Here is a 25594-nt window from a genome sequence, read left to right on the forward strand (position 1 = left end):
TATAAGTATGTCAGGTTGTGCACTACCAAGAACTAAGTTATCGGGATGGGCGGCGTAAGAATCTGATAGATAAATAAATAACCAGGGCACATTCATCCACCAAGACGATGCAGACAATTGGCTTCAACTCCAATCTCTCCCAAAGGTAGAGGGCATTAAGCTAGATCTCAAGTAGTGCCAGAGTATAAAGTGTGCTAGGTGGTACTGCTGTTAAGCGAAATGCTCTGTTATCCCAAAATGTTCTGATCAAAAATTGGAGGAATTATCTATGCGTAAAGGGGATAACTAGCAGGATCTGTTTTGAACAGTTTTCAAGGTGATTAGGCCCTTCAGGAATCGAAGCCAGACAACAAATACTGTTTAAAAATAAGGTTATAGCTTTATTTAAGAAATAAGACACAGACCAACACTATGCAATCACACTTCACATGTGGCTGGGGAAAATTAGATGGGAAATGGCAAAGCTGTTGAGGAGAAAGAGGGTCAGCAAAAATTATACTATTACCTATTTAGGAAATGGTAAACTCAGATGGATTCAAAGCAACCAGTTTGGGCAATCTGGCTGAATACCCACAGAGGCAGTTGGGGACCCAATGAAGGGTATTTTATACCCTTTCCCCTGGGGCAGGTATGTGGTAAAAGTCATGTTGGCAAAAGTGGGCTTTGGGCAAAGGGTGCAAAGGGTAATGTGGGCTTAAAAGGTTGATTTATTCAGGATGTCCAGGATTAAAGTGATCAAGGAGAATGATCTGGGAAATTTAGGATCTGGTTTGATCTGGGTGACTATAGAGCAATAAGGCTCTTGGCAAGCTGGCATTAGGTTGAGTGGATAGGAAGGGGATTTCAGAGGTAAGAAGTTTCTTCTGAGATCTGCTGGTTTAGTGTGTGTGGGGGAGGGCGTCAGGAAGGAGGATGCTCTTTGAAGTTGCCAGCACTGTGTGCATGTTTCCCACAGATGCAGGGATGCTGTGGGTTCATGAGGCCAGTCAGTCATGTCAAGCTTCACTGATGCTCTGAAGAGCAAGCCTGGCCTGACTTTTGCTTTATGTCTAGGCCAGAACAAATGTCCAAACTCCAGAGTCTTGATTGAAGAAGCACACAAGTGGTATTCTTGCCCCGCAATGAGGTCTGTTATAGGTGTTGATACAAGGTTTCTAGCATCTTGGAATACATTCCAGAGGGTCTGGTTTTCACTGGTTATAATCCAGGGTCTGGTAGCACTGGTTACACGCCACCCAGACATAAGCCAGAGCCCTCCCCTATCCCCAGGTCTGGAAGGCTTGATGCCATGTCCATCCTCAGTAGCAAGTGCAACCACATCAACACACGTGATCAGGGGGCACACATCGACTTCTATGACGTCTGAGCGCCTAGGCTCTGGCCTAGCCCCCGGCCCCCAGCCCCCTCTCCGCTCTGACTCCTGCAAAAGGCATATCCAGCTCCTGCCTGGAACTGTAGACATCTTTCTCCCGTCTGTGGGGAAAACACGCTGGACAGAGCTGCCCTCTTTGCTCCCTGGGCCTGAGGTGGGGTTGGCCAGCCCTGGCCCCTCATCTTCCAGGCCTTGTGGATCTTGGAGATGGGGCGGCCAGGACTGGGGCCCCAGCAGAGTCTGCTGCTGCCTGACTTCCCCACACGTTGCCCTCAGAGCCCCCCACCCCCTTCCCTCGCAGCCCATGAACTTGCCCCCAGAAATATACATGCAAATGAGAGAAAAATCACACACACATACACACGTGATCAGCAGGTGGAGCAGTGCCCTCTCACTGGGTCCAGGAGGCATGGCACTGCAAACAGCATCCCCAGGCACAGTTGCACCAAGGTTTGTGGGTAGCCAATGGGAGTGGAGCACTGATCAGACCCAGATCTAAGGCACAACTGCACTGCACCAAGGTACCCAAGAAAGGCTCTCTCCTCAAGTCAGGTTTAGGATTGCTGGTAGAGTCTCTGCAGAAAACTGCAGCCCTGGCTATAGTGAGTGCAACCTTAGGGGTGCCTTCCCTCACAGGGCAGGGTTAAGTCACTTGCCTGAGGCTCCAAAAGCCCTTAGGCCAGCCATGAGCATACATTTAAAAATAATGTATATATCAAATTAATAGCAATTTATAAATTCATTATGTCAAATTAAAAATTAAAGTCAAATAATTTAAAATGACTTGAAGTTAGAAAAATATCCAAGGCTGCACCTGACACCACTTTCCTTTCACCCGAGCTATTTCCTGCATTTTTCCATATGCACTTTTCAAACACTGACTTCCTGTAAGATCATCTGCAAATTAAGTATTCACTTTGGATATTACAAAGTCTTCGCTTGCCATTGACCGAAATATGGTCACAGTCTTACACACAGTTCCTTAGGAGTAAATCTCACTCAACTTTCTTCAAAACACATTGGATAGGGATGCATAAAATATTAGCAGCATCAAAGACAAAAGCTTGTGGGTCTAACACCACCATGTCTGTATCATCCATGAAAATTTGATGTGAAAAATGTTATCTGTTGATAGCACACCTGATAATGGCTAATATCATCAGAAACCCTGCTATATATACCTCACCTTCTGCCATAAAATGGGTGATAATCAGAGACAAGTCTTTCTTCAAAATGGCCCCATAGCTTTGAAATGTCCTCTGCACAGATCTAATTCAGAGTTTTAGCTGCCATATTACAATGATTCCATTCCTGGGGGGTTTTATATTTTTAATATCTTGTGATGCTTTTTCTATTCTAAGCCAACTGCATTTTTACATGAGATTTTCAACTTTTGCTCTCTCTGTGCATGATTATTTTTAGTAGCCAATACTCAGTTACACAGCTTCATTAGGGGCGGTCTATATAATAATAAATAAAAATAAAGATTTGAGACATTTAAGTGCTTGGGAGAGGGAGCAGCAATTTCTATCAATTCTACCCTCCTCTGACAACTTGCACTTTGTCTCCCAAGTTCTGCTGAGCCTGAGAATGGAAGTGGGGGCTTAATAGAATAGGGAAGAACACAAATGATACTGTAATTATGAGAAGGTATTTCTCAATATTATCTTTAAATAAATAAATGCTTACCATGTCAGAAGAGAGTAGGTGAAGAGGAGTTAATGAGGGAACTTTACTTAATCCACAGCTCAAACCAAGCAGTTTTAGTATTTCAGTGAGAACTTCGTATCTAGTGATATTACTCATTTTCAGAAAATTGAAGTCATTTTGAGATCTTTTAGGCAAACTTTTGACATCCACTTCTAAATGCACCTGTGAAGATTTGGAAAAGGAAAATAAATAGAACTGTAAAAAAAGTGATTAAAGGCACTTGAAATTAGATTGTTATATCAGCTGCTTAATAAACTGTTCTGTTAAAAGTTTCCTATGGTTTTATATTAATATTTAACCACAAAACAGTGTAGAAGGAAACAATTACCAGGCTGTGACAAGGAGGATTAGCTGATACCATGGTTCATTTTATATTTTAAAACCCAAATAATATGTTATCATCAGACTAGAAGTTAAAAACAAGCAAAATTCTAAGCATTCCAAGTCTCTTAATTAGAATGTTTAGACTAAGATTATTATTTTTGTTGAATGTGGAATTTTATAACAGAAGAATCAATGGACATTCAGTAACTCTGGACAGACATGACCCTGGATCAAAGTAGTAATATGTTCTAAGTTGTAGCCCCTTGCACACCCTGAAAAACCTCTCCTAAACCTGCCCCTTCAGAATTGTGTGCCATGTGGATCCCCTTGGCTACAAGCTGGGGATGGAGAGGTAGTGTTCCAAGATCCAGGTTAGGACATTTCTGGATGCTTGGGCAAGGAGCTTGGGGAGGACACAGATTTCAGTGGAGTAATGTGCCATAGACTCTACCCTCCAAAGCATCCATTCCAGTTCTAGGGGAACTTATCTCTGTATTCTTGAGATGAGGTGTTATTCTGTGGGATCCCCAGGTCTCACCTGGAATCTGGCATCCCTAGGATCAGAGAATGATGGAGGGAAACCCACTGCAATTAGCCATCCTCCACTGTATTAAAGTAATTTCTGCTCACACAAGAGGCATTTTGGATTCAAGCCAGGAACAACAAAAATACCAAATCATTTTTTCTAGCACAGATATTTCAGGCAGAGAAGATGTGAAGGACTGGTAGAGGGAACTAGGCCCGGTGGTCTGATGGATATAGCTGCTGGCGTCAGGTGCACAATGCGGATGGGTTGCACTTGCCGGCCAGGCCAGGCCAGGACCAGCTGCATGGTGGAGAACCTGCAAGCACTTGCCAGGGGCACCTCACTTTCTTTTGTATCTCCCTCCCTACACAACGTCTTTACCTCGTCAGCCCCCATATCCACACCTTTCCCTGCTATTACTCCTTCCCATTAATGAACCAACATTTTATCTGCCCCATCTTTATTTTTTATTTACGTCATTTATACCACACCTTTCTTCCCAATGAGAACCTGAAGCATCATTCTGCTCTCCTCCATTTTATCCTAACAACAACTCTGTAAGGTAGGTTAGGATGGAGTATGAGACTGGCCTAAGGACATTCAGTGAGCTTCTATGGCAGAGTAGGAATTTGAACCTGGGTTTCTGAGATCCTACTGAAACCCTAACCACTATACCACAATGGCTTTGTGGTGGCGGTGCTGCTGAATTGTAGTGAGCAGCCAGGCTTGCCACTGGTTGCTGCCAGCATCACCCTACTGGCCACAACAGTTCTGAAAAGGGTCCTGCTTCTTCCCCTCCCTTTTACTGACATAAATCAAGGCTTGAATGGTGGCACAATTGTTGTAAACTTGGGGCTTTTCTCAGGTTTGCAGAAAGATGCTTTGTCTGTTCATGGTTACACTCTCTCTAGGTTTAAGTATCTGCAGATGTGGCCACATTGAGAATACTGATGTGCTACAGCAGCACAAGGTGCAGCAGTTTGCAACTCTTTCTCAAGTACTGGATATGCCTGCAATTTTTCTTATAGAAAATTTAAATTCCATGCAACAGAACTGAATATTTAAATTTTATAAATGTGCCAGGCAGTACCAGTTTATATGTTAAGTAATGGGGTTGGGGGCTTTGGCGTCCAAAGCAGCCGTTCGTGCCTGAAGCAGCCAGTGCCGCGGCGTGGGGGGGGGAGAGAAGGTGTGGGCAGTGGCATGCCAGTCGGGACACACATGCAGGCGCTTTGGGTGCGAATGGCCGCTTCGGACGTTGAAGCGCCCAAACCTATTAAGTAATGATATATTTTACATTGTTTAGATTTTACTGGAAACTTAAACAATATGTATTACACATATTTACCCCCAAATTTGGGGGGGAGTGGATTAACAGAAAAATGGGGAATTTTATTCCATACCTGGCAAAGAATGGCTTCTCCCCCACTATTTCCATAGGGCATCTGAACCACCATCATATCTTCATCTGTGTTGTTGAAATAACCAAGGAGCTTAACAGAGCTGAGTTCTGCAGCTTCTCTCTTGAAAACTTTTCCACTAGCTAGAACATTTAGCTTAATCTCACAGTCATCTTTAGAAAATATCAAGGCCTGTACTGTGTCTGTCAGTTCATCTTTGTTATTTATTTGTATACCACCAAAAGTAAAAGAGGTTGAAAGTCCCAGAATCTTCCCACCTTTTGTCATGAAATCCAGAAATTGTTTGGACACAGAATCTGAAATGGGCTCTGATGCAGCAATGACCAACAGCAATGCATTGTCAACCCAGGGAACGCTCAGCACTTGTTCCTCTAACAACTGGTAGACCGTGTAAGTATTAATGTCAATACATTCCATCATGATTGATTTTATTTCTTCAAATCTGACTTTACCAGAATCAGAACCAACATAAATTAAGATATTAGGCGGTTTCCCAGTAAGCTGTACTCTTCTCACGTCATCTGCCAGATATCCAACATCTTCACAATTGCCGCTGTAATCATCAGGAAGATCTGGGATGTTTTCTGCAGAGGCAAACTTAACTGATTCAATAGTACTATTCTCAAGTTCCAGACACTCATGGCAGCTGGAAAGATGCAAATGATGATGTTCACCGCTATTAATTTCCTTTTCAGACAGATGCTCATGTTGTTCATGATGCTCATCTGCTTTCTTCAGCTTACATTCCTTTCCCTGAAGTTCTTGATCACCACCTCCTGCACAAACAATAGCTTCTTCTACTGGGTTAGCACCTTTCTCCAATGTTGACTCTTGAATTGGCAAAACAAACTGTACATTACTGTCCTTTGCCTCCTTTTCTGCACTTGGTCCCAGTTGCTTCATTTCCTCCAACTCTGACTTCTGCAGTTGTACAGCTAACACATTTTTAAAGTTATTAAACAAAATATACAAAAGTAGCAATATAAACAACTTTGCAGCTTAAACCGGCAATTTAAACCAGTACCAAGGACTTTTGATGGATTTAATTATTTTCTTTCTGTGGGAAACCTATTTGTTATTATAATAAAAATTTAGGCCAAGTTATTTAAACTGATTAGCTCAATAGATTTACTTCCAACACCCCAAGAATACTTGAAGAGGGCTTTGTTGAAGACCATGATTTTTGATTTTTCAAAGTTTATTTCGAGATGGTTATTACTACAGTATTCTAGAAAGTCCCACAGAAAAGATAACATAACAGACCAACACAGGATGTAGTATAACACTAGATTCTATGATGCTACAGGGTATGCAGTTAATCCTCCACTCCCTCATAGTAAAATGCAAGTATCTAAAATTTCATAAAATAATTCATTTTTAAACACTGCATCATTATTCAGAAAATAAAATGTCTAGGAGTTAGGTTGCAGACTAAAATGCGGACCTATTAAGGGGTTTATAATCAGACTCAAAAGTCAAGATTTCCATGTGTTAATTCTGGAGCCTTAAATTCAATTGGAAACATTTCAGTGGTTTCTCAGAAGGTATGAGCAGCTATGCTGCTTGAGAGGAAACTGTTCCAGTCCAACAACTGTATTATTATCCAGCTGTATGCCCACATTCAGTAAAAACAACCACATATGTGATTATCAACACTGGACTGAAATTGGCATTGAGGCTCCAGATCTCTGCATTGAGGCTCCAGGCTTCAATATGACCCACAGTAATACATACATAAGGTCAACTCTAGATAGTGAATGCTACTTAAATTTGTAAGTCACGAGTTCCATAATTCATACCTCAAATGCTTCAAACCCAAGCCTATCTACTAGAAAGTAAACCACTAGAAAGTTACCATTCCAGTAAAGATGTTACATATTTAATCATGAATATATTGTATTGGAAGTTCATTACATCTACTCTTAAGCAAGAGACAGTTTAGGGATACATTCTTAAACACAGGCACTTGATAAACTAATACAAATGGAACTGCAGTTAACAGGTAGTGCTGCAGGATAGACACTGCCCATTTTCTTATACAGGCTGCTATTGAAAGACTTCCTTTATGGCCTTCTTAAATAGGTACACCCTTCTAAGACCACTAATTTCAATGGACATAGAAGGGTGTAACTCTGCTTAGGACTGCACTATTTGTGTGCCATTGCAGATATAGTGTACAATAGCATAATTCTGAGAACCTCAGAATGGGAAAGGAAGAGTCACAGCAATAAAGTAATAAGGTAAAGGTAAAGGTATCCCCTGTAATGTGTAATACTTACACATAATTTTGTGAGGTGTCATTCCATTGTCCATTTGCAGTCTATCTTCCATAAATGCTATCCCAAGGCTACTGAAGTTATCTATACTGGCTTCAGCAAATAGCACGTAAGGTTCTCCAGGTTTAAATGCCAATGGTAAACAATAATCTGACCACTTCACGGGCTAGGGAAAAATATATAGAGAGTTTACAAAACATAGGAAAAATCTACATAGTCAAAAGTTTTATCAGCTGGTTTTATGTATGTTTTACTTGTGGTTTTAAGTAATTTTATGATAGCTTAATAATTTATAATGTTCTGCTTTTGTTCGTTTCCTTGGGTGGCCCTGTCTTGGCCTTTCAGGCAGAACAACCTTACTCCTTCATCCCAAGGGTTAATATGTACTATGTCATGTTAGTTACATCTCACAGGTATTCCAAGTTAGGCCTATCTGCCCACAGGTCTCTTACCATCTTCAAGGAATGGAATTGGATAATTGGCTCTATGTGAGAACCTCAGAATGAAAGAGGAAGAATCACAGCAACAAAGTAATTTTCCACAGGGTTCTAACAGGAGCCTGTTAGGATTGGTTCATTGTCATTGTCTTAGGTAGGCCAAGAACTATAATTGGTACCTAAGTACCAGAATTAAAGGATTCAGCTTAAATTTCAGAGGCCTATGCCCTGCTTTCAGTCATATAGAGAAAATGTCTGAGATGTATAGCCTGCAACAGCAAGAAAGTAAGAATCACCTAACACAATTTTTAAAGTATTGGGTTGTAAGTTAGCTGTTTTCTAAGCTGCTTCTTTTTTGGGACTTGTGTTGCATTTATACTGTTTTTTTAAAAATTCCTTTTACTAAATTATATATTTTTATATAAGAGTCTGTTCATTGACACACACACTTGCCCTGGGAACCCATGGGGTCCGTGCTAGGACTCCTTGACAGAGCCAAAAGGCCGGATACAAATTTTGTGAATAAAGGTAAAGGTATCACCTGTGCAAGCACCGGGTCATGTCTGACCCTTGGGGTGACGCCCTCCAGCGTTTTCATGGCAGACTCAATACGGGGTGGTTTGCTAGTGCCTTCCCCAGTCATGACTGTTTACCCCCCAGCAATCTGGGTACTCATTTTACCGACCTCGGAAGGATGGGAGGCTGAGTCAATTTTGTGAATAAGAAAATATAAAAGGGCATCAAGGACACAATGGAGAACATAAAATGCAAGAATTTGTACATGAATTAAGACATAATCCTCAGCGAAATTCCCTCATGGGTTTGTTATTATAGGTGAATTGATCAGTCAACACTGTATTTAACACTGCAGCGCAAAATAGTTACCTCACTTTATGCCTACTGAAATCAAGAGGTACAAGATGAAGTAATGGTGTATAAGATCACACCGATAATCTGGCTTCATTTCTTTGCTTTTTATGCAATATAATAAACAAAAACAATATTTTAAAACAAATATATATTTACAATCTATTACAATTTATCCTTTTTTCTAAAGAATATAGGGTAGATATCCCTTATATTGAGTGAGACCATTGGTCCATTTAGTTTAGTATTGTCAACTTCAATTTAATGGAAGCTTTCCTAGCTCTCAGACAGAAAAAGGTCTTTCCTAGAAGTTACTGAGATCCTTCCATGGTACAGTCATCAGTGAGCAGTGTACACAATCTTTGATTTTTATTCTCAAGTCAAGACATTTCTGTGAGACATATACGTTTGCTGAGAAATTACTGGCTTAAGAGAACCCAAATATTTTGACTATCCTGCACTGACAATCTTCTCTATCGATATCCAACACTTTGACTGCTATATCACATCAGGTCTACAGAATTTACAGCATAGTTTTCTTAGAAAAAATTCCTTTTAAAACTTACATTTTCTGTCGAGCACTTTATAGCCTGTGAAGTGCCTGCTTGAGTGGAAATACTTTCAGTCAGAAATGCTATACGTTCAGATTCAAATGTTTTGTCAGAATAAATAGGCGATGCACTAAGCAATGTCCATTGGTTTAAATCATCAAGGGACTGGGGGGAAAAACAGTGATATTGCAACAAATGTTGAGAAAAGTTTACTTTCCCTTTATCTCAAGGGCCTAGCTCTAATTACTATAAACACACACACAAGTCATATAACAAACTTTACTGTTTCACCAGCTAATGATCAGTTCATGTCAAAAGATTCATTAATAATTTTTCCAACCTCCGATTCTCACATGCTGTACAAAATACCAGATCATGACCTGCTAGACTCAATATACACTGAAAAACCTCAATATACACTGAAAAAAATGCTATCAAGGCAACCAGGAAGTCTTGAGTTGCACGATACAGGGGGCTCAGCATGAATGTGGAAATCCCACAGGACTCACTGGAAAACACCAATGAGCACTTCTCAGGAGACTGCAGTTAATAAACAGAGATGCCACACATGTGATATAGCTGATATGCTATGTTTTATTGAATTGTAAGTGCAAGACTGATGGACAACACAGACATAAATTTCATAAATCCTTATGAATTTAAAGTATTTTAGCATGGTTTGGCAATTTAGTGTAATATTTTTACAATCATCTACATCCCATGCAAGGTATCTTCAACTGTAATTACCAGTACAATCCTAAATACTTTTTCCTGGGTATTGCTTTAAGATTGCTCCATATGTGTATGAAGTGAAAAATGCTTGGCATTTATATCACAACTCCTTCAAATATTCAGATATTTCATATACACTATCTTTATAGCAGCCTTATAAGGTAAGCCAGTATTATATACTGCATGGAGGAGAAGTAACAAAAAGAGGATATAACATTTACCTGGCACTACCTAGTTGAGTTTTCCTCCCTGATGTTAGAGTTAAACTGGGTATTTACCCCCTTAGCCTTTTCATCTGCACTACCTCTGAAGATGAAGTGTGAAATTCTAGTTTGCTGTATAACTTGACAAAGTTTTTGCACTTAGAAACATTGCACATGTCAATTGACAGGCAGATATTTTTCATCATTGCCTCTCCACTCAGGAAAAGCTTGAAATCTACAAGGCTAGTCAGATGTTGCTGTGACCTAGATAGCCCAGATCCTGGAAGCTAAGCAGGATCAACTGTCATTAGTATTTGGATAGAAGACCTCCAGAGAATACCAGGGTTGTAACATGGAGACAGGCAATGGAAAAACACCTCTGAGTGTCTCTTGTCTTGAAACCCCTACAGGATCACCATAAGCCAGCTGTGACTTGATAGCACTTTCCTCCACCACAGTTCAGATGTTGGACACTGTGATTCTGCACAAAGAAAGCAACAGACTTAACTGGAAGCCCAGCTCAGTGTTAACACCTACTATGCAAATTTTCTTTCTACTAAGAAATGTTCACGTATTTTAAATTGCAAAATATATAATTAAAACCACGGAAACACAACCTGGATAGGCCAAATCACCTGGCTACAAAATTAGGAGGGGGGAAGGAAGTTACTAACACATCACGTGTCAGGCAAACTCAGTGAGAAAAGTTAGTTGGATTATTCTCTCTCTATTATTCGATCTCCAGGCCCAGAGGGGAGGGGGTTGACAATTTCGTCCTCTCCTGTAGGTCTGTAAGGAACTGGCGCTCAATCATCGGGGAAGGAAAGCCAATCTATTCACAAGACACACGTGCAAGAATATAACCCCCCCCTTCCGACTCTGCCCTTCTACCTCATGAGCCCGACCTCCGCCCCTCCCACGTCACACCTGGGTTTCATCAGTGAAGAAAACCTTGCTCCCCGCCCTGAGGCAGATTCTCTCCCCGGGAAGACGGAGAGCCTCCTTCCTGCCAGGGGGAAGGGGCTGGTGCAGCGTGGGGCGAGGGCACCCGGGGCCGGAGCAGAAGATGAAGGAACAGCGAGTTCGGTGCAGTCTGCGCACCGTGCGACGGATCAGCCCGGCCGAATAGGTCCCCCAACGCGCCCAGAGATACAAGTAGCAGAGCGTGATCAGCATGGCGCGTGGGCGAAGCCAGGAGGGCGCGGGCGCTGACGGCTACCTTTGCCCCATCTCATCAGCACCAACCGCCGAGAGGGGGAACGGACAGCCGGGAGAATAGAAGCGGCTGTGTTACGGCCGCTGTTTCCCGATTGGCTGCCCCGCTCCTCCTCAGGCGGAGTTCATTGGCTGACAAATCTGCTATTGTGATTGGTTAGCGTCTCTTCCCCTCCGTTTCCTTTCAGTCGCTGTACTCATTAGGTACGACTACAAGGAACCGGAAGCTCGGGTAGCGCCGCGTTGACACTTTTGAGGCTACTGACATTTTAATTAATTTTATTTCAGCCTCGTGGACTTTCCTTACAGAATTCCGCGTTAGTCTATCGGGGCAATGGATCGGCACTTCATGCATGTAGCGAAGTGAAGGTGAAAACATCGCTAGCATGCTGAATTAAAATTTGTCAATAGAGCAAAACCCCCTTCCAGGTTATTAGTATTTATATGGCTTACTTTAGTTACTAATATATTCCATATCCTATACTTTCCATATGGTTACCAGGTGGTTTCCACAAATATTTATAGTCTGTATCTTTGTAGGGATGCAAGAGGGATTACACATAGTACATTCAACAAAATGGGAACATTCTGTAATCAACACATTAGGATTTAGATTTAGAAACCACCAGAAAAAACAAGTGTAGCAAGTGTTAACATGGCACATAAGCAGTACATCATAGGATCCTACTTACAATAAACTATATACAGCTGTATAGATCATAATAAAGCTCAAGACAATTTATCCACCTGCACTGAATTAAGACCTAGGTTTCTTGTCTGATTTCCAATACCAATGCCGATTTCTCCACACCTACTATTCCTCTGCATACCACACCTAATCGACTCATGCCTGGTTTTCTCATACACCTGGTATTGTCATTTGCCTGCTAATGTAATTTGGCATCTGAAATCAATCTACTTTCCAAAATATAGGACTGATAGACTCAGATTCTAGCTGTATCTAAAGCAAGCAGTGACTCTCAAGAGCGCATTCCCTGCCACAAATTGTATTAGCCTTTAGCTACTTGACTCTTACACTTTTCTACTGCTACAAACATAGCTACCAATCTTGATCTATCTCATATTATCTAAGTGTGAACTGTTTGTGCAACCTGTACAGAAAAACCCTCTTGAATACTTCAGTTTTGTACAGTATGCAGAAAACCAGGAGAGTGGGAGCTTTCCTGACCTTAGGCAGGCCATTCAACAAGGCAGGGGCCACAATGGAGAAAGCATGAGTACTGACACTTGATGATTTTGCCTATTTCCACATTGGCACACATAGAAAGTGCTGCTCAGATGAGTGAAGCTGTTATGGTGGAGAAAGGTGGTTCCACAAATAAGGGGGACCAAGGCTAGGTGAGTCCACAGAGAGAGGCAGGATATAAATTGAAACAATAAATAAATAATAAATATTCACATACAAAGCAGCTGAGGAGCAGAATACCTGCACTGCACTCAAAAGGTTGAGTTACCATTTTAAGGCCCCCTGATAGCAGATGTGAAAAGATAACTCTCATCTATTCTAGAGGGAGAGCTGCTGTCCACTGGAGCAAACAGTGTTCAGCCAGAGAATGTGGCTTAGCATATTGTTACCCTTCTATGTTTTTATGGGCAGTGAGCCATTCTATTATTATTATTACTATTATTATTATTTGATTTCTAGCTTGCCACTCCCATAAGGCTCGTGGCAGGTTACACACATATAAAATCGCCAATAAAAAACCCAATAAAAATATTAAAAGTTCAAAAGCCTAAAAAAGAATCCAACACAACCCCGAGCGGCAGTGGAACTACACTACATAACCCACTCATATCCCAGAGGGCACGAAGCCGATAGTCACATCCCCACCAAGAGTAGCCCTGGGGGGTCCAGCTGTTCCCTTGAAGCACCGGTCTCAACCATAAACCTGGCGGAAGAGCTCTGTTTTACAGGCCCTGCAGAAAGCTGGTAAATCCTGCAGGGCCCACAGCTCTTCTAGGAGCTCATTCCACCAGGTGTGGTTGAACCCAGCTGCACTTACTGGGGGCCGGGTATGACCAGCAAATTCATACCTGCAGAGCGCAAGACCCTGCGGGGGGGGGGCATAGGGCATGAGGTGGTCCCTCAAGTATATGGGTCCCAGACCTTGCAGGGCCTTGAAGGTTAATACAGGTTACAATTATAAAAATATTAAACCCCACAAAGATTAAATTAAAAATCCAACCATGAACCAGCAGCACGAGAGAAGGAAAAAGAAACCCCCCATCTTTTCCCCTTCCCAGTGCCTGAGGGGGAAATCCTGAGGTGCTGATTGTTCCAATGCAGACTGCAGCAATTTTAGGTGTGGATATGCCCCTAGATCTCCCGTGCCCTGGCTTCAACCAAGACCTGGCAGAAGAGCTCCAGGCCCTGCAGAACTAAGGTAGTTCCTTCAGGGCTCTCAGCTCTTCCAGAAGCTTGTTCCATCAGGTCGGGTCCAGGACCGAACACGCTATGACCCTGATTGAGGCCAGGCACACCTTACGGGGCCGGGAACCACCAACAAATTAGTGCCTGCAGAGCACAAGGTCCTGTGGAGGGCATAAGGTGATAAACAATCCCTCAGGAATGTGGATCCCAGACTGTGAAGGGCCTTAAAGGTTAAAGCCAAAACCCTGAACCTGATCTGGGCCACAACTGATAACCAAGCCAGCTGCCTCAGCACAGGCTGGATATGGACTCTCCAAGGTGTTCCTGTGAGAACCTTACCAGCTGCATTTTGCACCAGCTGCAATTTCCGGGTCAGGGACAAGGGAAGGCCCAGTAGAATGAGTTACAGAAATCAATCCTGCAGGTGATCATCACATAGATCACTGTAGCCAGGTGTTCTGGGGACAGGTAGGGCACTAGTAGCCTCGCTTGGTGAGGATGGAAAAATGCTAGGCAGGCTACTCTCATGACCTGCACCTCCACAGAAGTGTAGGCATCAAGGATTCCTAGCATCATAGGGGGGTTCCTAGCGCAGGGGGAGATGTTAAGTTGCACACCAGCCAGATTGGGCAGATGAGCTTTCTAGCTTTTCGTAGCTTTTGTGGGATGGTGTATATGGTATATACATCTGCACTAAACACGAACAAACTCCTTAAACATCATAACTCCATGATACTGTGAAAAAGAGATATGATTGTCAACAAGCCTGGATACAAAACATCTCTTTAATAAGTCTAATGTATAGAAACAGGAAGATGAAATATCTCATGGCATGGAGGTAAATGACATCATCCCTTACTAAATAATATACTCTCAAGCCTCTATTGCAAGGACAGAATATTTTTAGGCAATGCTAGGAAAGTGGTTTCACTAATCATCTTTGTAGCAACTACGTCTGCTAGGGATTACTGGGCATGAATCATGAGAAACATATTCCACGTGGGTTGATATCATAGGCAATTCTTTAATTCAACACCTGATTCCCCAGAAACAGAGAGAAGAGTTGTAATGTTATACCTTGCTTTGCACTACTCAAAGGAGTACCAAAGCAACTTACAAACATCTTTTCCTTCCTCTCCCCACAAGAGACATCCTGTGAAGTAGGTGGGGCTGAGAGAGTTCTAATAGAACTACTCTGTGAGAACAACCCTAAGAGAACTGTGACAAGCCTAACATCACCCAGATGGCTGCATGTGGAGGAGTGGGGAATCAAACCTGGTTCTTCAGATCAGAGTCCGCCACTCTTAACAACTATACCACACTAGTGGTTCTCATCCCCCTTTAACTTCTCATCCCCCTTTATTCTTACCTGTGAGGTTCTTAAAATCAAGAAGAATGCAAATCTTGAATTTCTTAGTGGACAAATCCAGCAGAAAACGACAAAATAAATTAAGTTATGATGTGGTGACAGACACCAGACCTATGTTGCTGTGTCTGGTTTACTGTAGATATTTAAACCTGCAGAAGCACCACCTTCAGGGAAGTGGTGGTACTGAAGGAAATCAGCCCATTTCTTGTAAATTAGTTTGGAAACCGGGAAAGTGAAACCCCTATGATTCACTGCTGGATTTACAAGAAGTGATTATTCCATAAGACGCTGGCTCCAAGCACGGCTGTTCCCTATGCAAACAAGAAAACTGAAAGGGTAGCTGGAAAGGTCATAGCCTTCAGGGAAAGAGTGGAACTAGAAAATCTATGCTACAACTACAGGGAAGGGCGAGCTTTAAAGGGAATCTAGGTAAGAGGGGAAAGTGCCCCAGGTACAGTTTGCAAATGTCCAAGAGTCAATAATTTAGAGCAGAAACCTTACTACTACAAGGGAGTCAGTCCAAAACCAAAATGGAGGAGGATTCCACTGAAGAAACTAAAAATCACCCAGCTCTGACTGGGTTTTCTGTATTTATTGGTATGTATACAGTTTAGTTCTCTGGCAAAGAATATAGTCCTCTTGGTCCACAGCAAAATCCAAAGCTAAAAGCCACGTAATTCTTGTTAAGACCTACCCCAAAGACCACTATACTATGTTATTTGGACTGCAAGGCAAACAAACAGGTCAGTTCTAGAGGAGATCAGCCCTGACTGCTCTTTAGAAGGCCTGATCCTAAAGATGAAACTCAAATACTTTGGCCACCTCATGAGAAGGAAGGACTCCCTGGAGAAGAGCCTAATGCTGGGAGCGATTGAGGGCAAAAGAAGGGGACAACAGAGAATGAGGTGGCTGGATGGAGTGACTGAAGCAGTCAGTGAGAGGTTAAATGGACTCCAGGGAATGATAGAGGACAGGATTCTGTAGGATCATTGTCCATAGGGTTGCGATGGGTCAGACACAACTTCGTAACTAACAACAACAACATAATTAATTAACTCCAATCTATTTGGGAAACCCTTCCAGGGCCAACAAGAAACCCCAGGGTTTTATGAACCCCTGGTTGATAAAGTCTGATCTATATAAAGGATTGGAAGGACTACTCTATTAATCTGCAGATGACACCAAATTGTGAGGAGTAGCAAACACCCTGGAAGGTAGAATTCAATGAGATCTGAACATTTTTAAAGTAGGAGAATGTTAGCAAAATGCAATTCAACAATAAGTGCAGCCTTCTATGCCTGGGTAACAAAAATGAGAAGCATGCATAGTGTATGTGGAAACACACTTTTGGTTAACAGTATTTGTGAACAATATTTTAGTATACAAGTGAATTGTAAACTAAATATAAGCAGTCATAATCTGAGGAAGAGTGCTTGCACACGAAAGCTCATACCTCGAATAAATCTTCTTAAAGGTGCTACTGGACTCTGATTTTGTTGTGCTACTTCAGACCAATACAGCTACCCATTTGAATAAGCAGTCACTCTGATACAGTGGCAAAAAAGGCTACTGCAGTCTTGGGGTTGAAGCACCCAAATTGCAAGATGTCATATCCCACTGTACAGTGCATTGGGCAGGTTGTCCCTGGGGTACTGTGCAGTTTTTGAGACCTCACCTCAAAAAGAACATAATGGACATAATGTAGTGGGTGCATTGAAAAGTGATGAGGATTGGGGTCTTGAGACCAAGCTCTATGTGGAAAGGCTGAAGGGTTGGGAATATTCTGTTCCATGAACAGGAGGTTGAGAGGTGACATGATTGCTCTCTTGAAGAATGTTAACAGCAGATGATAAGATTCATAAGAATGGATTTAAAATATTGGCAAAAAGATACTGGCTGGATATTGGGTGGGGGGAATACAGTTAGTCGTTCAGCAGTGGAATTGGCTTCCAAGGCACTTCAAGCAGCAGCTGGACAAAGACTTGTCAGGAATGCTTAAGGCTGATCCTGCACTGGCAGGAGACTGGACTAGATGTCCTGTATGGCCCTTTCCAACTCCATGCCTTCCCCCATTCAATTGGAGGGGAGAAGCAGTACTGGGGGAAGTTAAATTGTCTTTCTGAAAAATCTGTCAAGTTCAGAATGTGGTAGTTAAACAGATTTTTGAAAAAAATCTGGATTGAATAGCATTAGGAACTTAGGGTCTTAGGTGAAAATGGTGCATGTAGAAAGAATAACCCTTTCCCCCCAGTACCACTACTCCAGTTCAACTTGCTTTCCCTTACAGGTGTTTTTAAGTTAAAATCTTAGGGGAACTACATTTTTCTTGCCTAAGGGATTGGAGAAAACCTACATCATTACTTTTCTATTTCTCCTATTCCTGAATTCAGAAGCATATGGTATGGTTTGCAACTAATCCATGGCCATTTGTTCATCACACAGCCAGCTGCAGCTGGCTGGCCATGATGAAAAGGAGAAACAGAGTAGGGTGTCATCTGTATATTGATGGTATCTCATTCCAAAACTTGAGATTTATTCTAGCAGCTTCATACAGATTGTCTGCTGAACAATACTTGTTCTTTGCTATGCATATCATGACATGCTTAAATTTGTATTATTTATAAGCTACAGTAATGCTACTGTGGTAGAAAGAATTTCATTTGTCTCATTAAGAATTGCATACGCAAAAGATTGATATAATAGTTTTAATTTGTTTTCCAGCTGAAATACTTGGTCAAATCTATTCAAATTACTTTGGGCATGAGGACTTCTGGTATTTGTTAATTGAAACTTTTAATGTTGGTATATTATCTTATTAAAGTGGGAGAGATATCTTTTTCCTTTGGCCAAGGGGAAAAAAACCAGGACTGATCTGAAGTTTAATGTGATAAAAACTCAAGTGTTCACCACTGACAGTGAAGTAAGTTATCGTAAACAATTCAACATCAACAGTATTTGGCAATTTTGTATTTAGACTATTTTTTCAGCATTGAAAAACATATCTGAAACATATGGGAAGTAAACAGGTCTTGTTTACAGGAAACTATATATAGGGCATTAAAGCCTGCTCTAAAAACAGGCTAGGTATGCCAAGGATCAGAGTGTGGCACTTGATAAGTCCTGCCAACTCAGTAACAGAACAACAGAGATGGTGTCAGTTTCGATCCCTGGCATCTCCAGTTAAAAGAATCAGGTAGAAGGTGATCCAAAAGACCTGGGATTCTGAAGTGCAGCAGCCAGCCAGAGTAGACCATGACAGATCAATGGTTTGGCACAATAAATTTCCACAGATCTTATTTAGAAAATGTATTTTCTCTCTCTTGAGATCTGTTTGATGCAGTTCACAAAGTAAAAATACAACAAAATCATAATCTTATTTTGAAGTAAGGGAATGATTATACAGAGTTGTTCCTAATTCCAAATGAACTGCAGAGTCAAAAACCTAAAGAAATGGTATGACATAGCATGGGAGAATGTTTAGAGTCTGACTGAGGCAGAATGATACTGTGGGAGACCAGCACGGTCAGAGAATCTGGTTTGTGCTTCTGTTTCTGAGCTTGCATTTTTCTATTTACATATATGTACTCTTAGTAAAATAAAATAATTTAGCTCATCACATAACATTTCTCTTTGAATACAGGAATGTAGATTTTTCCCCACATCCATTTTTAATAGTATTCTCTTAAATCAGTTTCAACTGCAAACTGCCTTGCCTGTCAGGAAAAACTTTTTGTTTACTTCACTAATAGGAATATCCTTTAATGTGGGGATAGCTTCTTCTTGTGGTTTCTTCTGTTTCTGGTTTCTTGCATAGTGGTCTGTAGAAAATGAAAAACCATATATCATCCCTTTAGCTTACTTAAGACAACAATTTTACAACAGAGTAAATATGTGCTTTCCAGCATACATTTTCCAAATCCCCTGAAGACTTATATCTAAACTCTATCGTGAGCTCCTCTGTGCTTTTGTTTCCCCCTTTTAAGTGGGCAAGGTAGTGTTAGTGCCTCATCCCATGTGAACTCACACATCTTTAAGATTTCTTTTAGAGCCCTACTTTGAAATATATTTTCTGGAAAGATTACATTATTAAGAAGCAGGGCTCTCTCAGTGGTTGCTTAAGTCCAATAGCACTTTTAAGACCAATAAAGATATATATATTTATTTATTTATATTTTTATACCGCCCTTCCCTACGGCTCTGGGTGGTATTATTCATGGCATTAGAATGCACTTGAAAGCTCACACTTTGAATAAACCTATGTTGGTCTTAAAGGTGCTATTGGACACAAATTTTGTCATTCATACCCTGGCTTTCTCCCCAGAGGGGACCTGAAGCTGTTTACATCATTCCCCTCTTCTCCATTTCATCCTCACACCAACTCAGTGAGGTAGGTTCAGTTAAAGGCATGGAATTCCCAACGTCACCCAGAAAGCTTGGATGGTAGATTGGAGACTTGAACCTGGGTTTCTCAGACCCTAGTCCAACAACCTAACCATTATATTGAACCTATGTTTCAAGCAGGAGGAAGTTGCACAATTTGTTGGTAGAATACAGACACTAACATTAACAGCAAAAAGCATATTCTCATCTGTAAGGTCAACACAGTGGAAAATATTTTCTCATCTGTGTGCATAGCAGCATGTTACATACAAGCAGTTGTTTACTAATGCAAATTATTATGACTATAACCATGGCAAAGCTTAACCTAGTCTTAGGACATAAGTCAGATCCCTGACACTCTTGAAAATGGTCAGCAAATGGTGAAAGTTAAGGGAGCTGAACAGAAAGCACCTAGAGCAGAGGTGGTAACTTTTATGATCATGGCAGTTTCAGCTTGACCCATTATGCACAGGGGTTTTAGCGCACATTCGGGGTGGAATGGCGGCGACTGAAATCACCGATAACACACGGTGCTGGCTGCAACCGGCCGCAGCTTCGGTGCATGCCGCCGAAAAAGCCGCGTTCGCGAAATGCGGAAGAAAGAGCAGCTTCCGGGTGACCGGGCGCAACCAGAAGCGGCGCCCGGATCACCGCGTGCATAATCGGTTACTCTGGGTTTTGCCGCCATCACGCCCCGCCCCGTGCATAACCGGTGTGCGTCGAGTCTTCCCCCTCCACGTTTTCCATGTGACCCGAAATCGCCGTTTCGGCGGCCGTGCATAATGGGCCCTTAAGGTGACACCCCAGACAAATGAAATGGAATGCTTTTATGGACTCTTTTATATTTAATTGATTTCTTTATGCCAAATTAAGCTACCATAAATATTTACAATGCAGAAGCAAATACTTATTGGACAGTGGAAGAACAAAGAAGAGTAAAATAACATGTCATTAGGTTACCTGTAATTGTGTGTGTGGAGTCCAATGGAGCAGTACTCATCATATTAATTCCAAAGAGAAGCACGTAGCCTATTCCCACACTAACTAAAAGGTACACAGGCAAAGCAACAGCCCAGAACCTGAAAAATTATAATATTTTAGGTACTGTCACACACACACAAATATCCAGTAAAAACAATTTCAATCCCTAAATGAACAAACAGAGAAAAGGGAAAGTGAAACGATAACACAGTTGGAGTACCTATAAGATAAAACTAAAAAGCTTGGGTTTCTTTAAGTTTAGATAAATGATAAAAAGGAGTCAACATATGTATAACATGATGAAAAAAAAGTACAGATGGTGCAAAAACAGCACACTGATTTTTCTTGCCATGCTAAAAACCAGGTCCCAGTGAAATTAATTGGCAGTTGGGTTTAAAATAGATAAAACAAATATTTCTGTCAGTGCAACTATACGTATCTTAACTTACAGTAGTCACTACCACTTAAATGGCTTTAGAAACCACAGTATCTAAATCGAACTTCAGTGCAACAGAGGAAGATTGTTGCCTGTTTCAGGATTTTTGGAGACCTCTTGTTTGTCTTTCTCAGGAATAGATCCTTTGGTCTGCCATGGGTCCTGTTTACTAAGGTCATGTTGAAAACACAATACAATAATTACTTGCATAAATTGTCTAACCATGCTAGTAACATCATTGAGAAAATAATTTCAACCTACTTTTGAGGCCAGTATGTTAACCCCAGTGAGAATAGCCAGGATTCAGGTATGTAGGCCCAAACAAGGTATAGAACTACACAAGAAAAAGCAAAGAAGAAAAGTTAGGTACAACAATTAATATAATTTAATGACAGAGTATTATTCCACACTGCAAGGAACCAAGCATGCATTTAACTGGACTGCCACTGAGGCCCTGTGTTTTTTTAATATTAATATTCCATCTAATAAATACTGGATATATTTCTCCTAATATTAATTAAACCACAGCTATAGCATTTTCAAAAACAATGCGCCACACAATATACAAACCAAAGATTCAAAAAGTGACCCAGAAGCTTATGTGCACAGCTCTTCTATACAATCTCTGTATTCCAATCATATGCAAATATACTTAGAAGCAAATTCCACTGAGACCTGATCTACATATATGCAGAACAATGAGGTAGTATAATGAGCTGTAGAGAGGGTCAGAAATTTGCTCACAAACTAAAGTTTGCTACAAATTTTGGCTGGTTTATGGTTCCTGAAGCAAAGTGCATGAACCTAAGAATTGCCATGAACTTTCATTAATTTTGATGCAGTTTATGGCTGTTTCTGAAAAGCAAAAAGCAGGGGCTTAAACAGATGGGACTGTTGCTTGGGATATTTCCCTTCTTTAAACCATCTTTCTGAACTATTGTGCTATCATATAATCCTAGTACCTGTGTAAGAATGCCTTCAGTTTTGCATAGTCTGCAAAATACCAGGAAAGTGGAAGCCTTCCTAACCTCATCAGGAAGGCCATTTGAAAATGCTGGGGCTGCAACAAAGAATGCATGTCTACAGGCAGTTGCTGATCTTGCCCATTTGCAGGCTGAAACCTATGGAAGGCCCTGTACAGATGAACAATTTATACCCAAGTATGCTTAGGATTATGGTTTAAAGGTATAGTATCTCTCATGGGTGGTTTCACACATGCTCAACAATGCACTTTCAATCCACTTTAGAGATCATTTGCAAGCGCATTTTGCCATTTCTTACAGTAAAATCCAGTTGCAAAATTCTCTGCAGGTAGAAAGTACTGGATTGCTCAGTAATTAAATATACTCACTAAAGAGAAATTGGGAGCCTAAGTAAAGAACAAATCCATATATAGCTCTTTCAGGCAATGGTGCTGGTGAGTTTTCAACCATGCTGATATCTTCTTTTTATCTTAGGAAAAAGAACAATAGAAGATTAGTAACTAAGCAGGTGAAATATTGGTTTATACCTAGCTTACTCTCAGCTGCACTCAGGACAAAGAAAATTATCAAAGTATTTATTTCAGAGGACTTCCCACATTGATTTACTGCAACAAGCACAAACAGTATTGTGTAGTTACAGTTTGAAGATTTTATTCCAGGTTAAGCTTTTGTGAGCTAGCAACCTTTATCAGATAATGTGAAGTAGGCACACATTTATTTTTGAAGGAGGAAAACATCAGTCAAGCAGCATGATCAAAGGGCTGTGAAATGCAGGAAATATAGGTTGATATCTAATCATGTAAATAAACTTGGGAAAGTACTGAGCAGTGATTGGCTATTTCCCTGCTTGTGCAAAAATAATTTTTTGTTCGATTTTAAGGGCTCCTGTTTATTTCGGAAAGCACTTTAGATACCAAGCAGACAACCCATAAACATTTGGGAGAAAAAGAGCTGGTTCATATGCCTCTTTTCTCTACCCAAAGAAGTATCAAAGCGGCTTACATTCATCTTCCCTTTCCTCTCCCCACAATAGACACCCTGTGAGGTAGGTGAGGCTGAGGGAGCCCTGATATTACTGCTTGGTCAGAACAATTTTTTATTAGTGCTGTGGCGAGCCCAAAGTCACCGATCTGGCTGCATGTGGGGGAGTGGGGAATCAAACCCACCTCACCAGATTAGAAGTCCGTGCTCCTAACCACTACACCAAGCTGGCTGGACTAGAAGGGCATTACAAATTTGGTAATGATCTCAAGATTGCTGATCAATTCTTGGATTTTGAAAGTTTTTAAAAAATTCTAGTTGCTTTCTATGGCCTTGATTTTCTTTCTACTGGAAAGTTATAAATACATTCCAATCAAACCAGGATCCAGTCAGGGTTCCCCTCCCACATTGCTTTCCACACCAACTTCAGTCAAGATCACTGCTGAAAATGGGCATTTCTTTTCTGGATTCTTCCCCGCATCAACAATATTTACATGACATATGATGTAAAGAGCCTCTAATATACCTTCCCGTTTTTCCTTTGAAACCAGCCACCCAGATAAGTGGATATTTCTTAAACTGAGCGAGCAAAGCACCCGTCAAATACGTTTTCTGTACTTCTGCTGCTGTTCTATATCCTTGCTTGAAAATTAACCACTTCAACTACAAGTGGGGTTTTGGCACTAGCTCGAAAAATCCCAAAACTGGCTTGGGAGGTTTCTACGCACGTGCCCTAGATGACAAACCACTATAGCTCCTTCCCCCGGCGGGTGACGCTGCCTTGAACTACAGAACTCGAGAAAAATAAACTCGAGCATCACGCCACCGCAGGCCTTCGACCACTTCCGGTTGAAAGCGATGCTGGTGCACGATTTTCACTTAATAAGTAAGCTGGGACATCACGCGAGGCCTTTCTAGAGCCCCAGGAAATCATAGCAAATGGCGGATTTCCACTTTTACCTGCCGCTCAGGCAATGCGCTGCTCTAGCCTCTGCTGTCTCTATGGCAGAACTGGAGAGGCGGGGGGGAGGAGGAAGGGAGGAGAACATTTGAACGGACTGGAGACACCGCCCGGTTTTCGGGGCTCGGTGACGTCACACAGCGACCGGCCAATGAGGAGGCCGAGCAGTGCCGCGCGAGGGGCTTGTTAGTGGTGGTGCTCGGGAAGGGAAGCGGGGCGGCGGAGCGGCGAGGGAGCGGAGAAGCTACGCAAGGGCTCGGCTGCCGGCCTGGTGAGAAGAAAAGTTGGCGCAGGAGTAGAGGTTGGGCGCCATCGCGGTTCGCGCGCGTTTCCCTCCGCCCAAGTGCGAGTTCTGTTGCGTTCGAGGCTCTCCCTCCCTGCCCGATAGCGCGCGAGAGGCCTCCCGCTTGTCGCCAACCTCCAGGCAGGGACGGGAGATAACCTGGAATTATCACTGATCTCCAGACCAGATATGCCACTTAATATTTTTTAATGTATCCCACTTTTCTCTGAGAAAAGGGATGCTTTGGAAAGTGCACCGAGGGCATTATGCTGTACGGATGTCCCCCCCCTCCCTAAATCTCCCTCCCCCAGGCCCCATCCTTGGCTTCAGGTATTTCCTAACACAGAGCTGCAGGCCCTACCCTGGGGCTGCCAAATCCTGCAGCGTTTAAGTTTAAAGGGGCCGCCGTGTTAGTCTACTGCAAGGAAAAAAATTCCAAGAGGCTCGAGGTATCTTAGGGGTTTGTCCTGGCAGGGTCTTTCCATGAGGCCACTTCATCGGAGGCATGGAACGTTGCACTCGGGCAGCAAAGCGTGGGCCCCGAATGGCGTCTCTTCAGGCCCCGGAACCTGCTTCGGATGAAAGCCATGCTTGGAAAACTCGTTCCCTGAGTCCGGGGAAGAGGAAAGGAAATGCATTTACAATCTCTTACGTGGCAACTTCCTCGCTCCCATTTATCGAGTCTAGTTCTCGAGTAAGGCTGATTCCTGCCTTCCTTTGTGCTCCTGTGAAGACGCCACGCTGTTGATTGGCAGAATTTAGCAGATGCAGATTTTCCCCAGTATTGAGACATAGCAAAAGGGAATGATTAATCCCTTCAATTCAGATTGTAAACCGGTGGGCAGCAGGCATTGTCGGTGCTTGGCTCTTCTGGTCCTTTCTTGCATGCCCTGAGAAATGCCAATTTCTACCGGGGGGGGGGGGCACCATCTGGGAATGGAATTGGTGTCACTGTGGGTGGGCAGGTAACTGAATTTCTTGCATTCTGCAGGAAGTAGGACTAAATGGCCCTTGAGGTCTCTTCCAACTCAGTTGATTCCATGATTTTGCCTGGCATGCACTTGTTCCAGAGACATTAACAGATTACCGTTATTTGTTATTAATATATTATATATTATTGTTATTTGATTGTGGGTAAATACTCTGTAAGCAAAGAAGAACAGGTCCTCGGTACAGCCAATACAAACTCCTGTG

General features: G+C 42.0%; 3 protein-coding genes across 11 annotated transcripts in view; 1 reads left to right on the plus strand and 2 right to left on the minus strand.

The window, feature by feature from the left end:
- The window catches only part of HLCS (holocarboxylase synthetase), a 130454-nt gene extending 114516 nt beyond the window's left edge, over positions 1 to 15938 (minus strand). Inside the window, exons 1-5 of one of the 6 annotated variants that reach the window (XM_077342674.1) lie at positions 15396 to 15937; positions 9500 to 9537; positions 7633 to 7795; positions 5336 to 6288; positions 3062 to 3244 (exon numbers count right to left, since the gene is read on the minus strand). In XM_077342674.1, coding sequence (XP_077198789.1) covers positions 3062 to 3244; positions 5336 to 6288; positions 7633 to 7684 — 1188 coding nt within the window. In that variant the 5' untranslated portion in view covers positions 7685 to 7795; positions 9500 to 9537; positions 15396 to 15937. Of the gene's footprint in view, positions 1 to 3061; positions 3245 to 5335; positions 6289 to 7632; positions 7796 to 9499; positions 9650 to 11346; positions 11710 to 15395 lie in introns of those variants that run through there. The other 5 variants (XM_077342671.1, XM_077342670.1, XM_077342672.1 and 2 more) reach the window with 5 other exon arrangements.
- Positions 15939 to 19018: 3080 nt separating this feature from the next.
- On the minus strand, positions 19019 to 25075 carry PIGP (phosphatidylinositol glycan anchor biosynthesis class P). Of its 3 annotated transcripts, none has more exons than XM_077342697.1 (5): positions 25053 to 25075; positions 22544 to 22644; positions 21454 to 21526; positions 20736 to 20854; positions 19019 to 19213 (listed from the first exon to the last, which is right to left on the minus strand). In XM_077342697.1, exons 2-5 carry the CDS (start codon positions 22623 to 22625, stop codon positions 19089 to 19091), a joined length of 399 nt encoding a protein of 132 aa, XP_077198812.1. In that variant the 5' UTR covers positions 22626 to 22644; positions 25053 to 25075; the 3' UTR covers positions 19019 to 19088. The 3 variants fall into 3 exon arrangements, with proteins under 3 accessions (XP_077198812.1, XP_077198811.1, XP_077198810.1); XM_077342696.1 differs by lacking the exon at positions 25053 to 25075 and adding an exon at positions 24117 to 24254; XM_077342695.1 differs by lacking the exon at positions 25053 to 25075 and adding an exon at positions 23683 to 24096.
- The window catches only part of TTC3 (tetratricopeptide repeat domain 3), an 86521-nt gene continuing 85178 nt past the window's right edge, over positions 24252 to 25594 (plus strand). Inside the window, exon 1 of one of the 2 annotated variants that reach the window (XM_077342668.1) lies at positions 24252 to 24388. The gene's annotated coding sequence lies outside the window, so the exon portion shown is untranslated. Of the gene's footprint in view, positions 24419 to 25594 lie in introns of both variants that reach the window. The other variant, XM_077342669.1, reaches the window with a different exon arrangement.

The sequence above is a fragment of the Paroedura picta genome, chromosome 6 (genome assembly GCF_049243985.1).
Source record: "Paroedura picta isolate Pp20150507F chromosome 6, Ppicta_v3.0, whole genome shotgun sequence".
Taxonomy (NCBI): Eukaryota; Metazoa; Chordata; class Lepidosauria; order Squamata; family Gekkonidae; genus Paroedura; species Paroedura picta.

Bases quoted from the DNA above. Each gene is read 5' to 3' on its own strand.
- PIGP (XM_077342697.1), bottom strand. From the start codon at position 22,625: ATGGTTGAAAACTCACCAGCACCATTGCCTGAAAGAGCTATATATGGA. The intron at 21,527-22,543 runs GTGAGTATATTT...TTTCTTGTGTAG, and splicing joins AGGCTCCCAATTTCTCTTTA to TTCTATACCTTGTTTGGGCC. The intron at 20,855-21,453 runs GTAGGTTGAAAT...ATAATTTTTCAG, and splicing joins TTAACATACTGGCCTCAAAA to GTTCTGGGCTGTTGCTTTGC.